Here is an 18948-nt window from a genome sequence, read left to right as displayed (position 1 = left end):
TAAGGGTTGAAGGAGAGGAAACTGAGCAAAGAATAGAAAACCTGTTTGAAGAAATAATGACAGAAAACTTCACTGATACTGGGAAGAAAAAAACTCACAAAAGTCCAAGAAGCTCACAGAGTCCCAAACAATATGAACTCCAAAAGACCAACACCATGACACATTATAATTAAACCAGAAGCCCAGTGCATGAAATTCGTGCATGGGGGGGGGGTGTCCCTCAGCCGGGCGTGCACCCTCCCCAATCTGGGACAGGGTGCAGGCCGGGCTGAGGGACACGCCATGTCTGACTGCCGGTTTAGGCCTGATCACGCAGTCAGACATTCCTCTAACAATCCGGGACCACTGGCTTCTAACCACTCGCCTGCCTGCCTCCCTGATTGCACATAACCGCTTAGGCCTGCAAGCCTGATCACCCCCTAACAACTCCCCTGCTGGCCCGATTGACACCTAACTGCTCCCATGCTGGCCCGATCACCCCCAACTGCCCTCCCATGCCAGCCCAATTACCCCAAACTGCCCTACCCTGCCAGAGCAATTGCCCCCAACTGCCCTCCCCTGCCAGCCCGATCGCCCCCAACTGACCTCCCCTGCCATGACCCACCTCCTCCACCGGGACCTACCTCCACTGTGCAAGGTGGCAGAAATGCTGGAACCGGCCTCCTCTACGCCACGCAGAGTCGCGGGACCCCCAGTCCCCACAACATGGAGCGGCCACTGGGCCCCGCCTCTGCTGTGCATGGGCAACCTTGTGGCGACCATCTTGTAACGATGTCATGAGTGAGGGCGCGAGGACCGCCTAGGCTTTTATTAGTATAGATTGGCAAACATCAATGACAAATAATCTTAAAGGCTGCCAGAGAGAGAAAGAAAGTTACCTACAGAGGATCCCCCATCAGACTAGCAAATGATTTCTCAACAGAAACACATCAGGCCAGAAGGGAATGGAATAAAATATACAAAATCATGCAAAGCAAGGGTCTGAATACAAGAATACTGTACCCTGCAAGGCTATCAATCAAAGTTGAGGGTGAAATCAGGAGTTTCACAGACAAAAAAGGACTAAGGGAGCTTATTACCACCAAACCAGCAATGCAAGAAATGCTAAGGGTCTGCTGAAAAAGAAGAAATAGGAAGAAGGAACATAGGCATAAAGAATAAAAATGGTGACAAACAAGTACCTATCAATCCTAAATGACTCACTAAATCAGATGGAATTGACATCTTCAGAACATTTCACCCCAAAGCCACAGAATATACATTCTTTTCAAGTGCACATGGGTCATTTTCAAACATAGACCACATATTGGGCCACAGGCAAAGTCTCTTCAAAGTCAAGAAGATAGAAGTCATATCAAACATCTTCTTAAATCACAATGGCATAAAATTAGAAATCAATTACAATAAAAGCAATAAAAAAGTCAAACACCTGGAGGGTAAATAGCATGCTATTAAACAATGAGTGGGTTACCAAAGATATCAGAGAAGAACTAAAAAGCATCATGGCAACAAATGACAATGAAAACACAACAATCCAAAATCTATGGGACACAATGAAAGCTCTCTTGAGAGGGAAGTTCATAGCTCTACAGGCCTACCTCAAAAAAAAACAAGCAAAAATGGTAATAAATTATCTAACCCTATAACTCAAAGAGTTAGAAAGAGAGCAACAAGAAAAGCCCAGCATAAGCAGAAGGAAGGAAATAATAAAGATCAGAGTGGAAATAAAACAACATAGAGACCAAAAAAAAACAATACAACAGATTAATGAAACCAAGAGCTGGTTCTTTGAAATGATAAACAAGATTGATAAACCTCTAGCCAGGCTCACCAAGAAGCAAAGAGAGAGGACCCAAATAAACAAAATCAGAAATGAAAGAGGTGAAGTAACAACTGATCCCACAGAAATACAAACGATTATGGGAAAAATACTATGAACCACTCTATTCCAACAAACTGGTCAACCTATAAGAAATAGACACATTTCTAGAAAAATACAAGCTCCCAAAACTCAATCAGGAAGAATCAAAAAACCTGAATAGGCCGATAACTATTGAAGAAACTGAAGAAGTGATCAAAAATCTTCCAGCAAACAAAAGCCCTGATCCGGACCGCTTTACCGGGGAGGTCTACCAAGCATTCAAACAACTAAAACCTATCCTCCTCAGACTATTCCAAAATATTAAGAGGAAGAAACATTTCCAAGCTCCTTCTATGTAGTCAGCATGAACCTAATAGCAAAACCAGATAAAGACACTACAAAGAAAGAGAATTACAGGCCAATATCTCTGATAAACATAGATGCTAAAATCCTCAACAAAATCTCAATAAATTGGATCAGCATTACATTAGAAAGATCATACACCATGAGGGGACCTTGCTTCACCCCAAAACAAAGAAACAGAATTTCCGGAGAATCCTCCTTACAGATTTTCCAACCAAGTCCCGTGCTTCCCCACAAAATCCTCAACAAAATAGCAAATTATCCAACAATACAATAAAAAGATCATACACCATGATCAAGTGGGATTTATTCCAGGGATGCAAGGCTGGTACAATATTCGCAAATCAATAAATGTGATACCTGACATAAACAAATTGAGAGATAAAAATCACATGATCATATCAATAGACACAGAAAAAGCATTTGACAAAATCCAACACCCATTTTTGATGAAAACTCTCAGCAAAGTGGGAATAGAGGAAGCATATCTCAACATGATAAAGGACATATACAACAAACCTACAGCCAACATCATACTCAATGGGAAAAAACTAAAACCATTTCCCCTAAGAACAGGAACAAGAAAGGGATGCCCACTTTCACCACTTGTTTGACATAGTACTAGAAGTGCTAGCCATAGCGATCAGACAAGAAGAACAAATAAAAGGCATCCAAATTGGAAAAGAAGAGATAAAACTGTCATTATTCACAGATGACATGGTACTATACAGAGAAAATCCCAAAGACTCCATCAAAAAACTACTAGACCTAATAAATGAATTCAGCAATGTAGCAGGATACAAAATTAACACCCAGAAATATGTGGCTTTTTTATATACCAAAAATGAACTCACAGAAAGAGAAACTAAAAAAAGAATCCCATTTACCTTTGCAACAAAAAAATTAAGCTACCTAGGAATAAACAAAGGAAGTAAAAGACCTGTACTCGTAAAAATACAGGACATTGGAAAAAGAGATAGAGGAAGACAAAAACAAATGGAAGAATATACCGTGTTCATGGACTGGTAGAGTCAACATCATTAAAATGTCCATACTACCCAAAGCAATCTACAGATTCAATGCAATCCCCATTAAAATACCAATGGAATATTTCACAGATCTAGAACAAACTCTCCAAAAATTCATATGGAATACATACACTGAATGGCCAGATTATTATGACCACCTGACGTTTGTAGGCAAATTAACTATAATTTCATGCTGAAGTTGCTAGAGGGGCAGACCATTATAGATAGGGAAGCAGATTGTTTACCACAACAGTAGAAGTGATATTTTTCTGAAGATATGGGTAAACAACGTGATTTAACAGCCTTTGAACATGGGGTCACACTGATTGGCCAGATTATTATGACCACCTGACGTTTGTAGGCAAATTAGCCGTACACTGCATCGTATGGGATGTGGAAGCTGAAGGCCTGTTCGAACACCTTTGCTGTCTGCAGTTACCAAGATAAAACGTCTCCAATTTGCACAGGAACACAAGGATTGGATAGTCGAGCATTGGAAAACAGTCACGTGGTCCGATGAATCACGTTTCCAGTTGCATCATGCAAATGGCAGAGTGAGAATTTGGAGGAAATAGCATGAAAACATGCACCCCACATGCATGAGTACAACCCTTCAAGCTGGTGGGGGCAGTGTTATGGTTTGGGGCATGTTTTCCTGGCATGATTTGGGCCCTTTAATTCGTGTGAAACAACATCTGAATAGCACAACATACCTAAGTATAGTTGCTGATCAAGTTCATCCTATCATGTTGATGGCATATCCCAATGGAGATGGCTTCTTCCTACAAGACAATGCGCCACGCCACGGTGCTCATATTGTGCAGGAGTGGTTTCAAGAACATGAGGGAGACTTTACCTTGCTTAGGTGGCCCCTCACAATCACCAGATCTCATTCTAATTGAGCATTTGTGGGATGAAGTTAAAAGAGCCATCAGGCAGCTGGTTCCACAACCATCAAATCTCACAGAACTGGACAGTGCAATTCATCAGGCATGGTGTCAGATTCCTCGCATCACCTTTCAACATCTCGTGGAGTCAATGCCAAGAAGAATTGTCCCAGTATTAAAAGCAAAAGGTGGCCCAAAAGGTGGGATATATATATCCCATGTTCAAAGGCTGTTAAATCACGTTTACCCATATCTTCAGAAAAAAATCACTTCTACTGTCATGGTTAAACAACCTGCTTCCATATTTATAATGGTCTGGCCCTCTAGCACAGTGGTTCTCAACCTTGGCTGCACATGAGAATCACCTGGGAATCTTTTTAAAATCCTGATTTCTGGGCCTCATTCTCCGGAAATTTCTGTTTCTTTGTTATGGGGTGGGGCCACAATATTAGTAACAAAGAAACAGAATTTCCAGGTGATTCTCATGTGCAGCCAAGGTTGAGAACCACTGCTCTAGCAACTTCAGCATGAAATTATAGCTAATTTGCCTACAAACGTCAGGTGGTCATAATAATCTGGCCACTCAGTGTAAAGACCCTGAATAGCTGCAGCAATCCTGAGAAATAGAAACAAAGTTGGAGGGATCACAATACCAGATATCAAGTTGTATTACAAAGCCACTGTTCTCAAAACTGCCTGGTACCGGCACAAGAACAAACATACAGACCAATGGAACAGAACAGAGAACCCAGAAACTGGCCCAAGCCATTATGCTCAATTAGTATTTCACAAAAGAGGCAAAAGCATACAATGGAGTCAAGATAGTCTCTTTAACAAATAGTGTTGGTGAAATTGGACAGATACATGGGGAAAAAAAAGAAAGAAAAGAAACTATACCACCAATTTACACCATACACAAAAATAAACTCAAAATGGATAAAGGATCTGAATGTAAGACAGGAAATCATAAAAATCTTAGAAAAATCCATAGGCTGCAAAATATCAGACATATGTCGTAGCAATATCTTTACTGATATAGCTCCTAGGGCAATTGAAACTAAGGAGAAAATAAACAAATGGGACTCCATCAAAATAAAAAGCTTTTGCACAGCAAAAGAAACCATTAACAACACAACAAGAAAGACCACTGCATGGGAGGACATATTTCCCAATGTTATCGCTGACAAGGGTTTAATATCCAAATTTACAGGGAACTCATAGAACTTAAAAGGAACATAAGCAATCCAATCAAAAAATGAGCAAAGGACCTCAATAGACATTTTTTGAAAGAGGACTTATAGAAGGCCAAGAGACATATGAAAACATGCTCAAAGTCACTAATCATGCAAGAGATGCAAATCAAAACAACAATGAGGTACCATCTCACACCTGTCAGAATAGCTGTCAACAAATCAACAAACAAGTGCTGGCGAGGATGCGGAGAAAAAGGAACCCTCTAGTACTGCTGGTGGGAATGTAGACTGGTATAGCCACTGTGGAAAACAGTATGGAGTTTCCTCAAAAAATTAAAAATGGCCCTAACCGGTTTGGCTCAGTGGATTGAGCATCGGCCTGCAGACTGAAGGGTCCCAGGTTCGATTCAGGTCAAAGGCATGTACCTTGGTTTCGGGCACATCCCCAGTAGGGGGTGTGCAAGAGGCAGCTGATCGATGTTTCTCTCTCATTGATGTTTCTAACTCTCTATCCCTCTTCCTTCCTCTTGGTAATAAAATATAAAAAAAATACCAATGGCATATTTCACAGACCTAGAACTCTCCAAAAATTCATATGAAAAAAAAACACACAAAAACCCGAATAGCTGCAGTAATCTTAAGAAGAACAAAGATGAAATCACAATACCAGATATCAAGCTGTATTACAAAGCCATTGTTCCCAAAACTGCCTGGTACTGACACAAGAACAGACATATAGACCAATGGGACAGAACAGAGAACCCAGAAATCGACCCAAGCCATTATGCTCAATTAATATTTCACAAAGGAGGCAAGGGTTTACAATGGAGTCAAGACAGACTCTTCAATTAATGGTGTTGGGAAAATTGGACAAGTACATGCAAAAAAAAAACAACAACAAAAGAAAAATGAAACTAGACACCAACTTACACCGTACACAAAAACAAACTCAAAATGGATAAAGGAGTTAAATGTAAGTCGAGAAACCATAAAAATCTTAGAAAAACCCATAGACAGCAAAATATTGGACATATGCCGTAGCAATATCTTTTCCAATACAGCTCCTAGGGCAATGGAAACTAAGGAGAAAATAATCAAATGGGACTACAGACAGTCTTCGGGTTACGTCGGACTCGGCATATGTCATTTTGTGGTTACGTTGCCATCTCCCATTTACTTATAAAAAAAAAGTTCCGTTATTTCAACATATGTACATATGTGCTTTATGTTTTTTATTATTTATTTACTACAAGGTCAGGAATTGTTATCTTTTGTTTACATTTTTTTTATTGTTTCACTTCATTGCTGCTGTGCATGTGCTCCATGTGAGTGACATAGGTGCTTATGTAGGTGGGTTCCGACTTACGGCGAAAATCGCATTACATCACGCTATAGGAATGCATATCCACGTAAATGGAGGACCTACTGTACATCAAAACAAAAAGCTTCAGCACAGCAAAAGAAACCATCAACAAAACAACAAGAAAGACCACTGCACGGGAGAATACATTAGCCATTGTTACATCTGATCAGGCCCTAATCTCCTAAATGTATAGGGAACTCATGTGAAGACCCACATCCCGCTTGTTTCAGGGTTCAGGCTCTGGAGAAGGGCCGTGCGCAAATGACAGAGATGAGACAAGAAATAATAATTTGGAAACTGGAGGGCCAGGTGGGAGCCCAACGCAAGAGGAAGGACTCTGCTTGTGCTCAGGCCTTGCCATCATTTTATTCAGTTTGGGATACACCTATAGCCCTTAGGCAGGCAATTTCCAGTAACAGACTATCTTATCAGTAAGGATTTACATGACTATCTGGTCGGGAAGATGCTTCAGCTACCACTGTCTCAACTAAACAGTTGGTGCATAGCTCTGACCTTTGCCAGGGCTCAAGGGTCACCAGCATTCTGGGCTACTGGTCCACACCTCTGTGCTAGTGAAGACAATAGGTGGCTTCCCACAAACTCATAACAAAAGGAGGATAAAGAATCCAATAAAAAAAATGGGCAAAGGACTTAAACAGACACTTTTTGAAAGTGGACATACAGAAGGCCAAGAGACATATGAAGACATGCTCAAAGTCACTAATCATCTGAGAGATGCAAATCAAAATGACAATGAGGTACCATCTCACACCTGTCAGAATGGCTATCATCAACAAATCAACACATGACAAGTGCTGGCGAGGATGTGGAGAAAAAGGAACCCTCGTACACTGCTGGTGGGAATGCAGACTGGTGCAGCCACTGTAGAAAACAGTATGAAGTTTCCTCAAAAAATTAAAAATGGAACTCCCATTTGACCCAGTAATCCCACCTCTAGGAATATATCCCAAGAAATCAGAAACACCAATCAGAAAGGACATATGCATCCCTATGTTCATAGCAGCACAATTTACAATAGCTAAGATTTGGAAACAGCCTAAGTGCCCATCAGCAGATGAGTGGATTAAAAAAACTGTGGTAAATTGCCCTGACTGGTTTGGCTCAGTGGATAGAGCGTCAGCCTGCGGACTGAAGGGTCCCAGGTTCGATTCTGGCCCAGGGCACCAAAAAAAAAAAAAAAAAAAACTGCGGTAAATCTAAACAATGGGCTACTACACTGCTGGAAAAAAGAAAGAACTCTTACCATTCGCAACAGCATGGATGGACATGGAGAGCATTATACTAAGCAAAATAAGCCATTCAGAGAAAGATAAATATCACATGATCTCACTCATTTGTGGAATATAATGAAGAACATAAACTGATTAACAAAAATAGATACAGAGACAGAGAAGCATGGGAAGGCAGGGGAGGGGGTGGTGGGTAAGAGATTAACCAAAGGACTTGTATACATGCATATAAGCCAAAGGACACACACACTAGGGGGTGAGGGCATGTGCTGGGGGATGAGGAGGGCCGGGGAGAGGTCAATAGGGGGAAAAGGAGACATATATAATACTTTAAACAATAAAGAATTTTTTTTTAAAAGAAATTAATACAGCCCTAGCCAGTTAGAGCATCAGCCTGGGCTCAGAAGGGTTTGATTCCCAAACAAGGGCACATACCTGGGTTGCCAGTTCGAACCACAGCCCCAGTTAGGGTGTTTGCAAAGGGAACCAATTGATGTGTCTCTCCCACAATGATGTTTCTTTCTCTTTCTCTCTCTCTGCCCCCTCTCCCTTCCACTCTCTAAAAATCAATGGAAAAAATATCCTCGGTTGAGAATTTTAAAAAATGATAAATAGTATATTTACAAGTTGTTTACATAATTCTAAATGTCTGTGTACTTCTACATAGCTTCAAAGTATCTTTGTGTATACATATGTAAAACTGACAGCCCGCCTAGTATGAGTCAGTGGTTGAGCGTTGACCCAGGAACCAAAAGGTCACTGGTCAATTCCCATCGAGGCACATGCCCAGGTTATGGGTTCGATTCCCAGTAGTAGGGGGTGTGTAGGAGGCAGCCAATCAATGATGTTTTTCTCTCATCAATGTTTCTATCTATCCCTCTTCCTTCCTCTCTAAAAATCAATAAAACCATATAAAAAAGAAAAACAAACTGACAAAGCGAAAATTATCAAGCTTGGGAGATTTTAACAAAACTATCTCAGTAACTGACAAAATTAAGAATAGAAAAGTTACAAAATACCCTATTAAGCCCTAGCCGGTTTTCCTCAGTGGCTAGAGCATCAGTCCTCAGACTAGAGTCCTGGGTTCAATTCCGCTCAAGGATTTGAACATACCTCGGTTCCTGGCTCAATCTCCAGCTCTGGTTGAAGCTCCTGCAGGAGGCAACCAATTTTATATGTTTTTATTGATCTCTCACATCAATATTTCTCTCTCAGTCTCTCCCCCTCCATTCCAGTCTAAAAATCAATGGAAAAATAGCCTCAGGTGAGGATTAACAAACAAAAAAGTACCCTATTAAGAAGCTTAATTTAATAAACACAGAGAATTATAGCCAATCCTGTACCCAATAATTTGAGAATACACATAATTTTCAAGCATATGAGACATTATGAAAACTGATCACGTATTAGGTCAAAACACAAATCTGAAATAACAAATAACAGATGGACTTGCTGTATTACCACAACTCCTCGATGAAGTAATTAATATGGGAATTCTCTTCACAATTTTTCTGTAAGAATTTAAAGCTGCTCTAAGATTAAAAGTTTATAAGGTATATATTCAGAAATTTAAAAAAAAACCTTTATCTACATATAAATTAAAGAAGAAATTAAAATGAACAATTAAAAATTAGAATTGACAATGGAATGAGTAGAATGTGGGCTTGTGGGATGTACAGCTAATGCCATATGCAAATGGAATTTTACAGCTTTAAAATTTCACATTTTAAAAGGAAGGCAAGCTAAAAATTAATACAATAAGCATTCATCTCACAAAATGAGGAAAAGTATAGAATAAACTCAAAGAAAGTATAAAGAAGGAAAAAAGAAAGAGTAAAAAATAGAAACAAAGATTTCATAGAAAAGATAAAAAATCCCAAGGTGAGCTCTCTGTAAAGACTAATAACATTAGCGTATCTGATGGATAAAGAAGAGAAGGTATAAAAAAAAGTGCAGGAATGACAAAGGAGAAATAACTGCAGATACAATAAAGATATTTGAAAATAGTAAATTATGAACATAATGGCAGTACAGTGGGGCCTTGACTTACGAGTTTAATTCGTTCCGTGACGGAGCTCGTAACTCAAATTACTCGTATGTCAAATCAAAAAGTGAATGAGTGAGACACGTGATGCTGGGCTGATATTGTGGCGTTCACTGTGACATTCGCTGCGCCAACTAGCGGTGGGGTATCTGAAGCTGGCTCGTAACCCGAATTTTAGCTCGCAACTCAAAGCAAAAAATCGGCCAAGAGACGGCTCGTATCTCGAAAAACTCATTAGTTGGGACACTCGTAAGTCAAGGCCCCACTGTACATTGAAAGTCTTAGACAAAATGGACAATCCTAGAATTAAAATAAGGAACTAATACATACATAAATAAATAAATAATTCTAAATTCCTGATTCAATGTTAAAATATTTTAACATAGAAATTAATTAATAACAGACACAGCCTACATGGTTTTCATGATTGGTGCACTACATCAATCATTTTAGAAAGAAGCAATTCCTACCTTATACAAACTCTCCCAAAGAATAAAAAAGAAGGAACACATCTCAAATTTGAAATCCAAATCAAAAAAGAATACTGTATGTGAATGGACAACTATAGATCAAACTCATTTATGAACATGGATGCAAAAATACCACAAATATCAGAAATCAAGCAATGTATTAAAGATACTTCATATTCCTGATGGGTTTTTCCTAGAAATACAAGGGTAATTTATCCTAAAAAAAAAATCTATCCATATATTTAAACCACATTCAGAGATTAAAGAAGAAAACACAGATGACAATCTCAATATATAAAGAATAAGCATTTAATAGTATGTTGATGCTTCTATGTCTCTGAGTCTTTTTAAAAATATATATATTTTTATTGATTTCAGAGGGGAAGGGAGAGGGAGAGAGAGATAGAAACATCAACAATAAGAGAAAATCATCAATCATCTGCCTCCCGCACGCCCCACACTGGGGATTGAGCCTGCAACCTGGGCATGTGCCCTTGGCCGGAATCGAACCCAGGACCCTTCAGTCTGCAGGCCGATGCTCCATCCACTGAGCAAAACCAGTTAGGACTCTGGGTCTGTTTTTGATCATAGTTTATTTGGTTCATTAGATTACACATATGAGTGAGATCATGTGATACTTCAGAGGGAAGGCAGAGGAGGACGGGTTGGAAAGGATTAACCAATGAACTTGCATGCATATATGCATAACCTGTAGACACAGACAATGGGGTGGTGAGGGCCTGGGGGAGGGGACAAGAGCCAGATGGAAGAGGTTAATGGGGGGAAAAAGGAGGACCTATGTAATACGTTCAACAATAAAGATTTTTTTTTTAAAAAAAAAAGAATAAACATTTACTAAATTCCAACATTTAATGGATTCATCAAACCAACATTCAGATGAATGGTTCATGACTAAACTCCTAGCAAACTGGGTGGAAAAAAAACTTTAACCTGAAAAAAAGAAAGTATATATATATATATATAAAATCTAGCACTGATTGGTATGTCATCCCATGCACCAAAAGGTTGCGGGTTCAATTCCCCATCAGGACACATACCTAGGTTGTGGGTTCTATCGCTGGTGAGGGCACATATGGGAGGCAACTGATGGATACTTCTCTCATACATCGATGTTTCCCCTCTCCTTCCCACTCCCTCTCCCTCTCTTCCTTCCTCTCTCCCTTCTCCTCCAGCCTTCTCTCCCTCCAAAAATCAATAAACATATCCTTGGGTGAGAATTAAAAAGAAAAAACTATAGGAAACATCATCCTTAATAGCAAATACTTAGAATTCCTTTTAAAATCAGTAAAAAAAAAAACCATCCTGCTGTAACTTTTTGTTGTAATTAAGCATTGTTCTGGAGTCCTAACAAACATGATAAAAAGTAAAAGGTATACAAATTACATTGGAAATCATCAAAGCATCATTATTTTCACATGACACAAACGTCTACATAAAAAAGTCAATGTACACATATTCTTCAACTCAGAAATCCCATTCCTTGGTATATACCCTAGAAAAAATGTTGGAAAATTAAAATAAAAAATCCAAAGCATGTATTAAATAATATTAGTATATGGACAACACTTAAAAATGTGCAGCAATATTATAACTTGGATAAGTTGAACCTGTTTGTACTTAATATAAATTTAATATAAAATAATTGCTCACTCCCCAACACTGTTTTCATACATTCTGTTCCTAAACTTATAGGCACACCTCAGAGATATTGTGGATTTGGTTCCAAACCACCACAATAAAGCATGTATCAGAAGAAAGCAAGTCATAATCTTTTTGCTGGTAGAGGGTCATTGCCTTCAATTTTTAAAAAACGCAATATCTGTGAAGCACAATAAAGTGAAGAATAATAAAATGAGATATGCCTATACTCTTTAGAAACACAATTTGAAGTTTAGCGTCAGTAGCCACTTACTCTGCATTCCCATGCTACTTTATATATCATAAGTATTTTTCTGTACTTCTTTATAACTCCATCTCTAATTCTTTCTTTTTCTTTATTAAGGTATTACATATGTGTCCTTATCCCCCTTTTGCCCGCCCACCCCACTCCCATTCATGCCCTCACCCCCCTGGTGTCTGTGTCCATTGGTTAGGTTTATATGCATGCATACAAGTCCTTTGGTTGATCTCTCCCCCTTACCTTCTCCCTCCCCTACCTTCCCTCTGAGGTTTGAGCATTTGATCGATGTTTCTGTGTCTCTGGATCTGTTTTTGTTCATCAGTTTATGTTATTCATTATAATCCACAAATGAGTGAGATCATGTGACATTTATCTTCTCTGACTTATTTCGCTTAGCATAATGCTCTCCAGCTCCATCCATGCTGTTGCAAATGGTAGGAGTTCCTTCTTTTTTATAGCAGCATAGTATTCCATTGTGTAGATGTACCACAGTTTTTTAATCCACTCATCTGCTGATACATGTCTAATTCTTCACCTAGATTATGGACACCCTGAGAATAAGAATGAGTCCCACAAGGGTGGGCTAGAAGGGGTCAAAGTTACCATCTCATGGTATCTATATACTCTTAATTAATCTAACCTTACATTTAAAATAAATTTTGTACAAAAATCATGTAACTTTAATCCTCACCCCCCCCCAAAATGTACAATTTTTCAAGGGGATATACCAACAATATGTGATACTTTCAACAATAAAGATTTAATTAAACAAAAAAGAATGAGTCCCAATCATCCTTATATCATAAGCCTAATGCAGTGCCTAATGAAAGTACTCACTAGCTTTAAGTAAATGAGTAGCAGAAAAGTATTTTGCAGGGGAACATGATATACTGGGAAAAAAGCACCACTACCGCTGGGCAAGAGGACTCAATTACCCATTTCCACTTAAATAAGTTTATGTTAATATTAGTACAATGCTGTTTATATTATTAGGATTCCCTATAAGATTTCATTCAGGGAAAAAAAGTGCTCTGCCACTAAAAGAGTTAGAAAACCAATGTCATAGCGGATGCCAGACTTTTAATTTCATGAACTGGTATAATTAAAAGAACATATCAACACCAAAAATATAGAGTCTCAGAATAAACAACAGCTTTTAAAATTGAATTTTCAAGTTACATTTAGCTTTGGAAAATGCTTTTTACACTGTCCTGTTTTAGTTTTCCTATTTGACCTGATCTTGATATCTCATCACAGACCAGCAATATTACAATCTATATATATAAAAGGCTAATATGCTAAATGTCTGACCATCTGACCGGTCGCTATGATGCGCTCTGACCACAGGAGCTGGCCATTTACAGAGAAACAGCACTGCGGACCTGGCACTGACAAAGCAACACTCAGCTTCCCCCAAGTGGGACACAGGCCCCGCCACCACCCCAGAGCGACAGCCCACCAAATTGCAGCCAACGCTGCCAAGACCCTATGGTGCAAAATGTGGCCCACAGCCCAGTCCAGCCCAGAAACATGGCTGTGGGCACCGAGTAATGATGTCATGTAGCAATGCCCGGCTTCCTCTCCCTAGCGACTAGCTTCCTTAGAGTTTCTTCAGCCCAGAACATGACTTGCTTTATAGCCATGTGGAAACATTTTACACTTTAACCAAATGTCTGTGAAGTGTTTTCCCATGCCTCATCTCATTTGATCCTCACAGAAGTCCTGAAGTAGGTAGATAGGAGACTCGTGGAATCCTAATTTATTTTCATTAGCCAGAAAACAGAGATTTAGAAAGCTTAGCAACCTGACCCGACTGAAAAGAAATGGTGGACCATGAAAATGACCTCAGGTTTTCTCACTGCACAGAATATAGTCAAACACTGCTGCAGTTAAATATTTTACCCTTTGTTCTCCCTGCATGATCTACAATAATAATCTGCTTTGTGTTGCTATTTACTGCTGTGTTGCTGACAATTACCTGAAAGACAAGTTGGGGTTCTTCACTGGGCTAGAAAAAGTTTACCTAATTAGAAAGTAGGTCTAATTAAGCAAGTTTATTCTATATATATAAAGGCTAAGTTGACTCGTGCATGCATGATATATATAAAGCTTTCGCTGGCGCCAATCGCACACATGTGTTTCTATCTGTCATTATCGATCGTGAATTTGGTTGACACTTCTATTACAGAGAAAGGGCGAATAGCGATATTAAAATATTTCTTCTAATTAATTTCCTTAGTTAACCAATAAAGCTCTTTTAAAAATACAGAGTTCTGAACCTAACCTCTGGAATGTTCAATTTGGTAGATCTGGGATAGGTCTCCGAAATCTGTAGTTTTTAAAAGCTCACTAGATGATTCTCACGAACATCTAGGTTTAGAAAATACTGATTTAGTTATCTTCTTCCACAGGAATAACTGAAATATTGTTTCTGTTGCTATCATTAGCAACATGATAAGAGATCATGGATCTCTATTTGATTCTTATGATATACATATATAGTCTTATAAAAACATAGGTATATATTGAAATGCTCTGTTGCTCTTTCTTCCCTTCCTCCCTGTTTATCTATCTCCATGATCACTTATCCACAATTCCAAAATTCAAAAAGTTCTGAAAATTGAAAGTTATACATAATATCTGGTAGCAAAACATGACCTAACTAGAAAAATTTGATGACAAATCTTGATCTCAACAAGTATGTCTTTAATTTATCACACGTTTCAGTGTAGAAATGTGTGTGATTATGATTCCCGAAGCAACCAAAATATAATGCAATATATGGAATATGTGCTGTGGGGAGCTGATATAGGGTTAAGCCTCGGACTGACCTGTTGGCAAAGTCACAAACAATTCCCAGTTAGAGGGCACAGTCCTCTTAGCATAATTAGGCTTGACCTTATGAGGCTCTCTAGATCTTATCTGGGAAGCTAATGGGCTGAGGGAAGTGCAGGAAGTGGCCAAAACAAGTGAAAATCACAAGAACTGTGTAACTATGGTAACCACTACCTTGTTTACCTCTGACTATAAAATAAAGGCTCAGCTTGCCTCGTGGATCTTTTCTCTGTGGCCTCAGCCAGGCACAGGAAGATCCACGGAGACTAAAGAGAGCTAGAGAGTTCTGAACGCTGTCTCCGTGTAAAACATTCTTCGCTGACTCTGCCCACACCTTTGGGAACCCCTGGACCGCTGGGGCTGGACCCGGCAATGTGCCTTATTGGCATTCTAAAATATAAAGTAGTATAATTTTGATTTGAATATTAAAACAAATGGCAACTCAAATAAAAAACCTGTTTCCCTGTATATGGCAATTTTCTCAATTACCCATTATATGGAATGGCTATTGTTTAAAATGTTCACACCTTGCCCTAGCCAGTTTGGTTCAGTGGATAGAGTGTCGGCCTGAGGACTGAAGGGTCCTGGGTTCGATTCCAGTCAAGGGCACATGCCTGGGTTGCGATCTCGATCCCCAGTCGGGGGCATACTGGAGGCAGCCGATAACTGATTCTCTCTCATCATTGATGTTTCCATCTCTCTTTCCCTCACCCTTCCTCTCTGAAATCAATAAAAATATATTTTAAATAAATATATAACTAAATAAAATGTTCACACCTTAAAAGTACCTAAGAATGAGGAATAAGACAATTTTTAAAAATATTTTTATTGATTTTTTTACAGAGAGGAAGGGAGAGGGATAGAGAGAAACATCAATGAGAGAGAAACATCGATCAGCTGCCTCCTGCACACCCCACACCGGGGATGTGCCCGCAACCAAGGTACATGCCCTTGACCAGAATCGAACCTGGGACCCTTCAGTCCGCAGGCCGACGCTCTAACCACTGAGCCAAACCGGTTAGGGCGAGACAATTTTTAAATGTTCCTTTTTGGAAAAGAGCTGTATGTAACCAGTTACTTTCTTGCACAAATTATATGTTCCTACCAGGAATATTTTCTCTTTGAAAACATATGGGGCTTAGTAAATACACTTATAAAACACCTATATGAACATGTTATGACAAATAAATTTGGTCACTCCGTTGAGTTTTTTAAAGTGCGATTTTATCTAACCCACCAAGATAAACTCAGTGTATTTTAACTGTCCAAACACAGAAGTCACAATTATCATACTAATTCAATTGTTAGCACATTTAATCTTCTTATATACTGTAAATCTTCTTATATATGCATTAAATATAGGCAACAAATAAATATTACTCAAGTTTCAGTTCAAGTTATTTATTTATGAAAGACAGGTCTGAGTCAGTATGTAATTTCCTCCTCTATACTACAAGAAAAAGGTCTGGAATCTACAAAATGGAACCAAGAGAAGTAACTATTGACAGATTATATGAGTCAAGTTACACCTCCTCACTTCTTCTGACAGACTGAAGGGTAGTTAATAGTTTATTTTTGAGGTTTAAACTATTGATAACAGTACTTTTAATTTGATCAGACATACATACATTTCAGCAAAAGAATTAGTAACCAATTATCTTGTTATTGGAAATCACATAGGGTAGGCTTAGGTAGAGAAAAATTAATTTGCATTATTAGAATAAAAAAAGCAATTTTAGAGCTATTACCTCAAATCCTTACAAAAGTTCTGGGGAAAGAGATAGCAATTAGTACTCTATTTCTTAATATTTAACAGCATGTTCAAAACTTTACGATTTAATATGCCCTTCCATTTCATTTTATCTGCGTAACAGCCATATAAGGTTGACAGGTCGGTTAGTATGTTTACAGATGAGTCAACTTTGCCTGCAGAGGCTATATGACTCCCTCTAACTCATATGTTTCTTAAGAGGCAAAACTGGGATTAGAAACTGATCTTCTGACTTAGTCCAGTCATCTTTACTTTATTATACTGCTTTAAAAAATCCTTTAATAGGGCTACACTTTCATAAATTATATCCTTTAAAGTGCAGTGATAACTGGGTCTTTTAGTCATCTACTCTCTTCATAAAATAACCTGTTCTGCACCTCCTCACACTTTATTCTTGGTTTATCTTGGACAGTTCAGCCCAGTATGTGTTATCAATATTCCCAGTATGACTTACATAATGTAATCCTCTCACCAAAAGTCTTTCTATATGTATTTCAGACTTACAAACTAATGAAGGCAAAGAGCTTTAAAATGAGCTATCAAACAAATACTATTATTAACATTTTTGTCATTTTGCCAAGTTTCATTCAATGGCAAGATACCAACTTACTCTATTTTCTATAATGCGAACTCCTGGAAAAAGGGAGGAATTACAACGACATGGAAAACCTGTGATGGTATTTCAGTTGTGAAAAGCAATTTCATCCTTCTTTAATTCAAGGTTTCACACAGCTTGGTTCCTAATCCCCTTCCTTCAGTGGGAATGCAGGTGCAACTTATGAATTTTTATAGCTTTAGGTAATAATTCGTTTCCTCATGTGCTAAATCAGATTACTAACACACGCACTCAACTGACTTTGAAGGGCTGATATTAAGCACTTTACCTTATCAGTCACCTCCACCCAGAAAAAGGAAGAAATTCCATAGAAGCGACTGCATTCAAAACCTATACCTTCGCCCCAAACCTCTGGCAAACTCCTGCAGCCTGTTTCCACACCATCCTTTCGGATTTATTTCTAAAAAGTGGGTAGATCCACTGAAAGAACAGGTGACAGAAGCCCTCAACGAAGGAGGATTCAAGCTCAAGAATGTTCTCAAACCAGTCCAGCGACTCAGTTCCAAGTGCCCTGATTGTAGGATGGCCACGGCTACCAGAAGACAATCACAAACAAAAAAAGCTGCCGGCGCTGACCCCGCCCTTCTGCAACGAGACCTAAAAGATCACGCCGCGGAGCTCTTCCCTGGGCTCCAGCCCCTGCCCTCTTCCCCCTCCCCCCTCCTCCCCGCCGCCCCTCTCCTCCCCCCTCCTCCCCGCCGCCCGCCTCCTCCCCCGCCACCACCATTCCTCTTTCCCTAAAGCCCTAGCAGCAGTTTATCAGACGGGAAAGGATACTCTCCATGTTCGACATGGCCCCACGACCTTTCTTAGGAGATGACAGCCCGGACAGCGGCACGGGTTTGATGTGAGGGCGATTAGAATTTCGTCCAGGTCTGCCGCTGGTCTGACATTTAGATTGGAGATCCCACTTCCTGTTTCTGCGCAATGCCCACTGGGAGGCGGAGCTGTCCGCGCACCTGGGGCGGAGCTGGGGTTACGCCAAAATGGCTGCCCCCGCTGAGGCGGTTAAGGTGGTTGCCGTCGCTGGGGGGCGTGGGAGTTCCACGGGCGGCGGTTACGCCCCTCCCCCTCTGGTACCTTAGACAAACGGGCGCCTAACGGTTTTCGTCGCTCAGCTAACCTAGTTCCGAGCTCTTCTTAACCTTGCGCCCACCTCTTCCCTCAGATTTCATACTATCTTTGGCCCCTCAGTTCTGTTCTCAGAGCTTAAATCTTACGGATGAAGGAAAAAGGTATTAGGGCTTTTAAGTACTTTTTTTTAAAACTATAATCATATGAAATAAGAACCTAAGGGATAACGGGGTTGGCAGTTTTGAAATGTGATGTTCATTCAGTTGAAGTTT

General features: G+C 39.5%; 1 protein-coding gene across 1 annotated transcript in view; it reads right to left on the bottom strand.

Annotated features, from left to right (window-relative positions):
• LOC102441363 (charged multivesicular body protein 1b-2) overlaps positions 1-18509 on the bottom strand; it is a 37890-nt gene extending 19381 nt beyond the window's left edge. The window contains exon 1 of the mRNA XM_006082816.3: positions 18380-18509. Within this exon, the coding sequence (XP_006082878.1) occupies positions 18380-18395 (16 nt within the window). The 5' untranslated portion in view covers positions 18396-18509. The remainder of the gene's footprint in view (positions 1-18379) is intronic.
• Between the last annotated feature and the right edge of the window lie 439 nt (positions 18510-18948).

Source organism: Myotis lucifugus, unplaced genomic scaffold (assembly GCF_000147115.1).
Source record: "Myotis lucifugus unplaced genomic scaffold, Myoluc2.0 scaffold_4, whole genome shotgun sequence".
In the NCBI taxonomy this organism is placed as follows: Eukaryota; Metazoa; Chordata; class Mammalia; order Chiroptera; family Vespertilionidae; genus Myotis; species Myotis lucifugus.
This window is presented reverse-complemented; position numbering and strand designations above follow the sequence as displayed.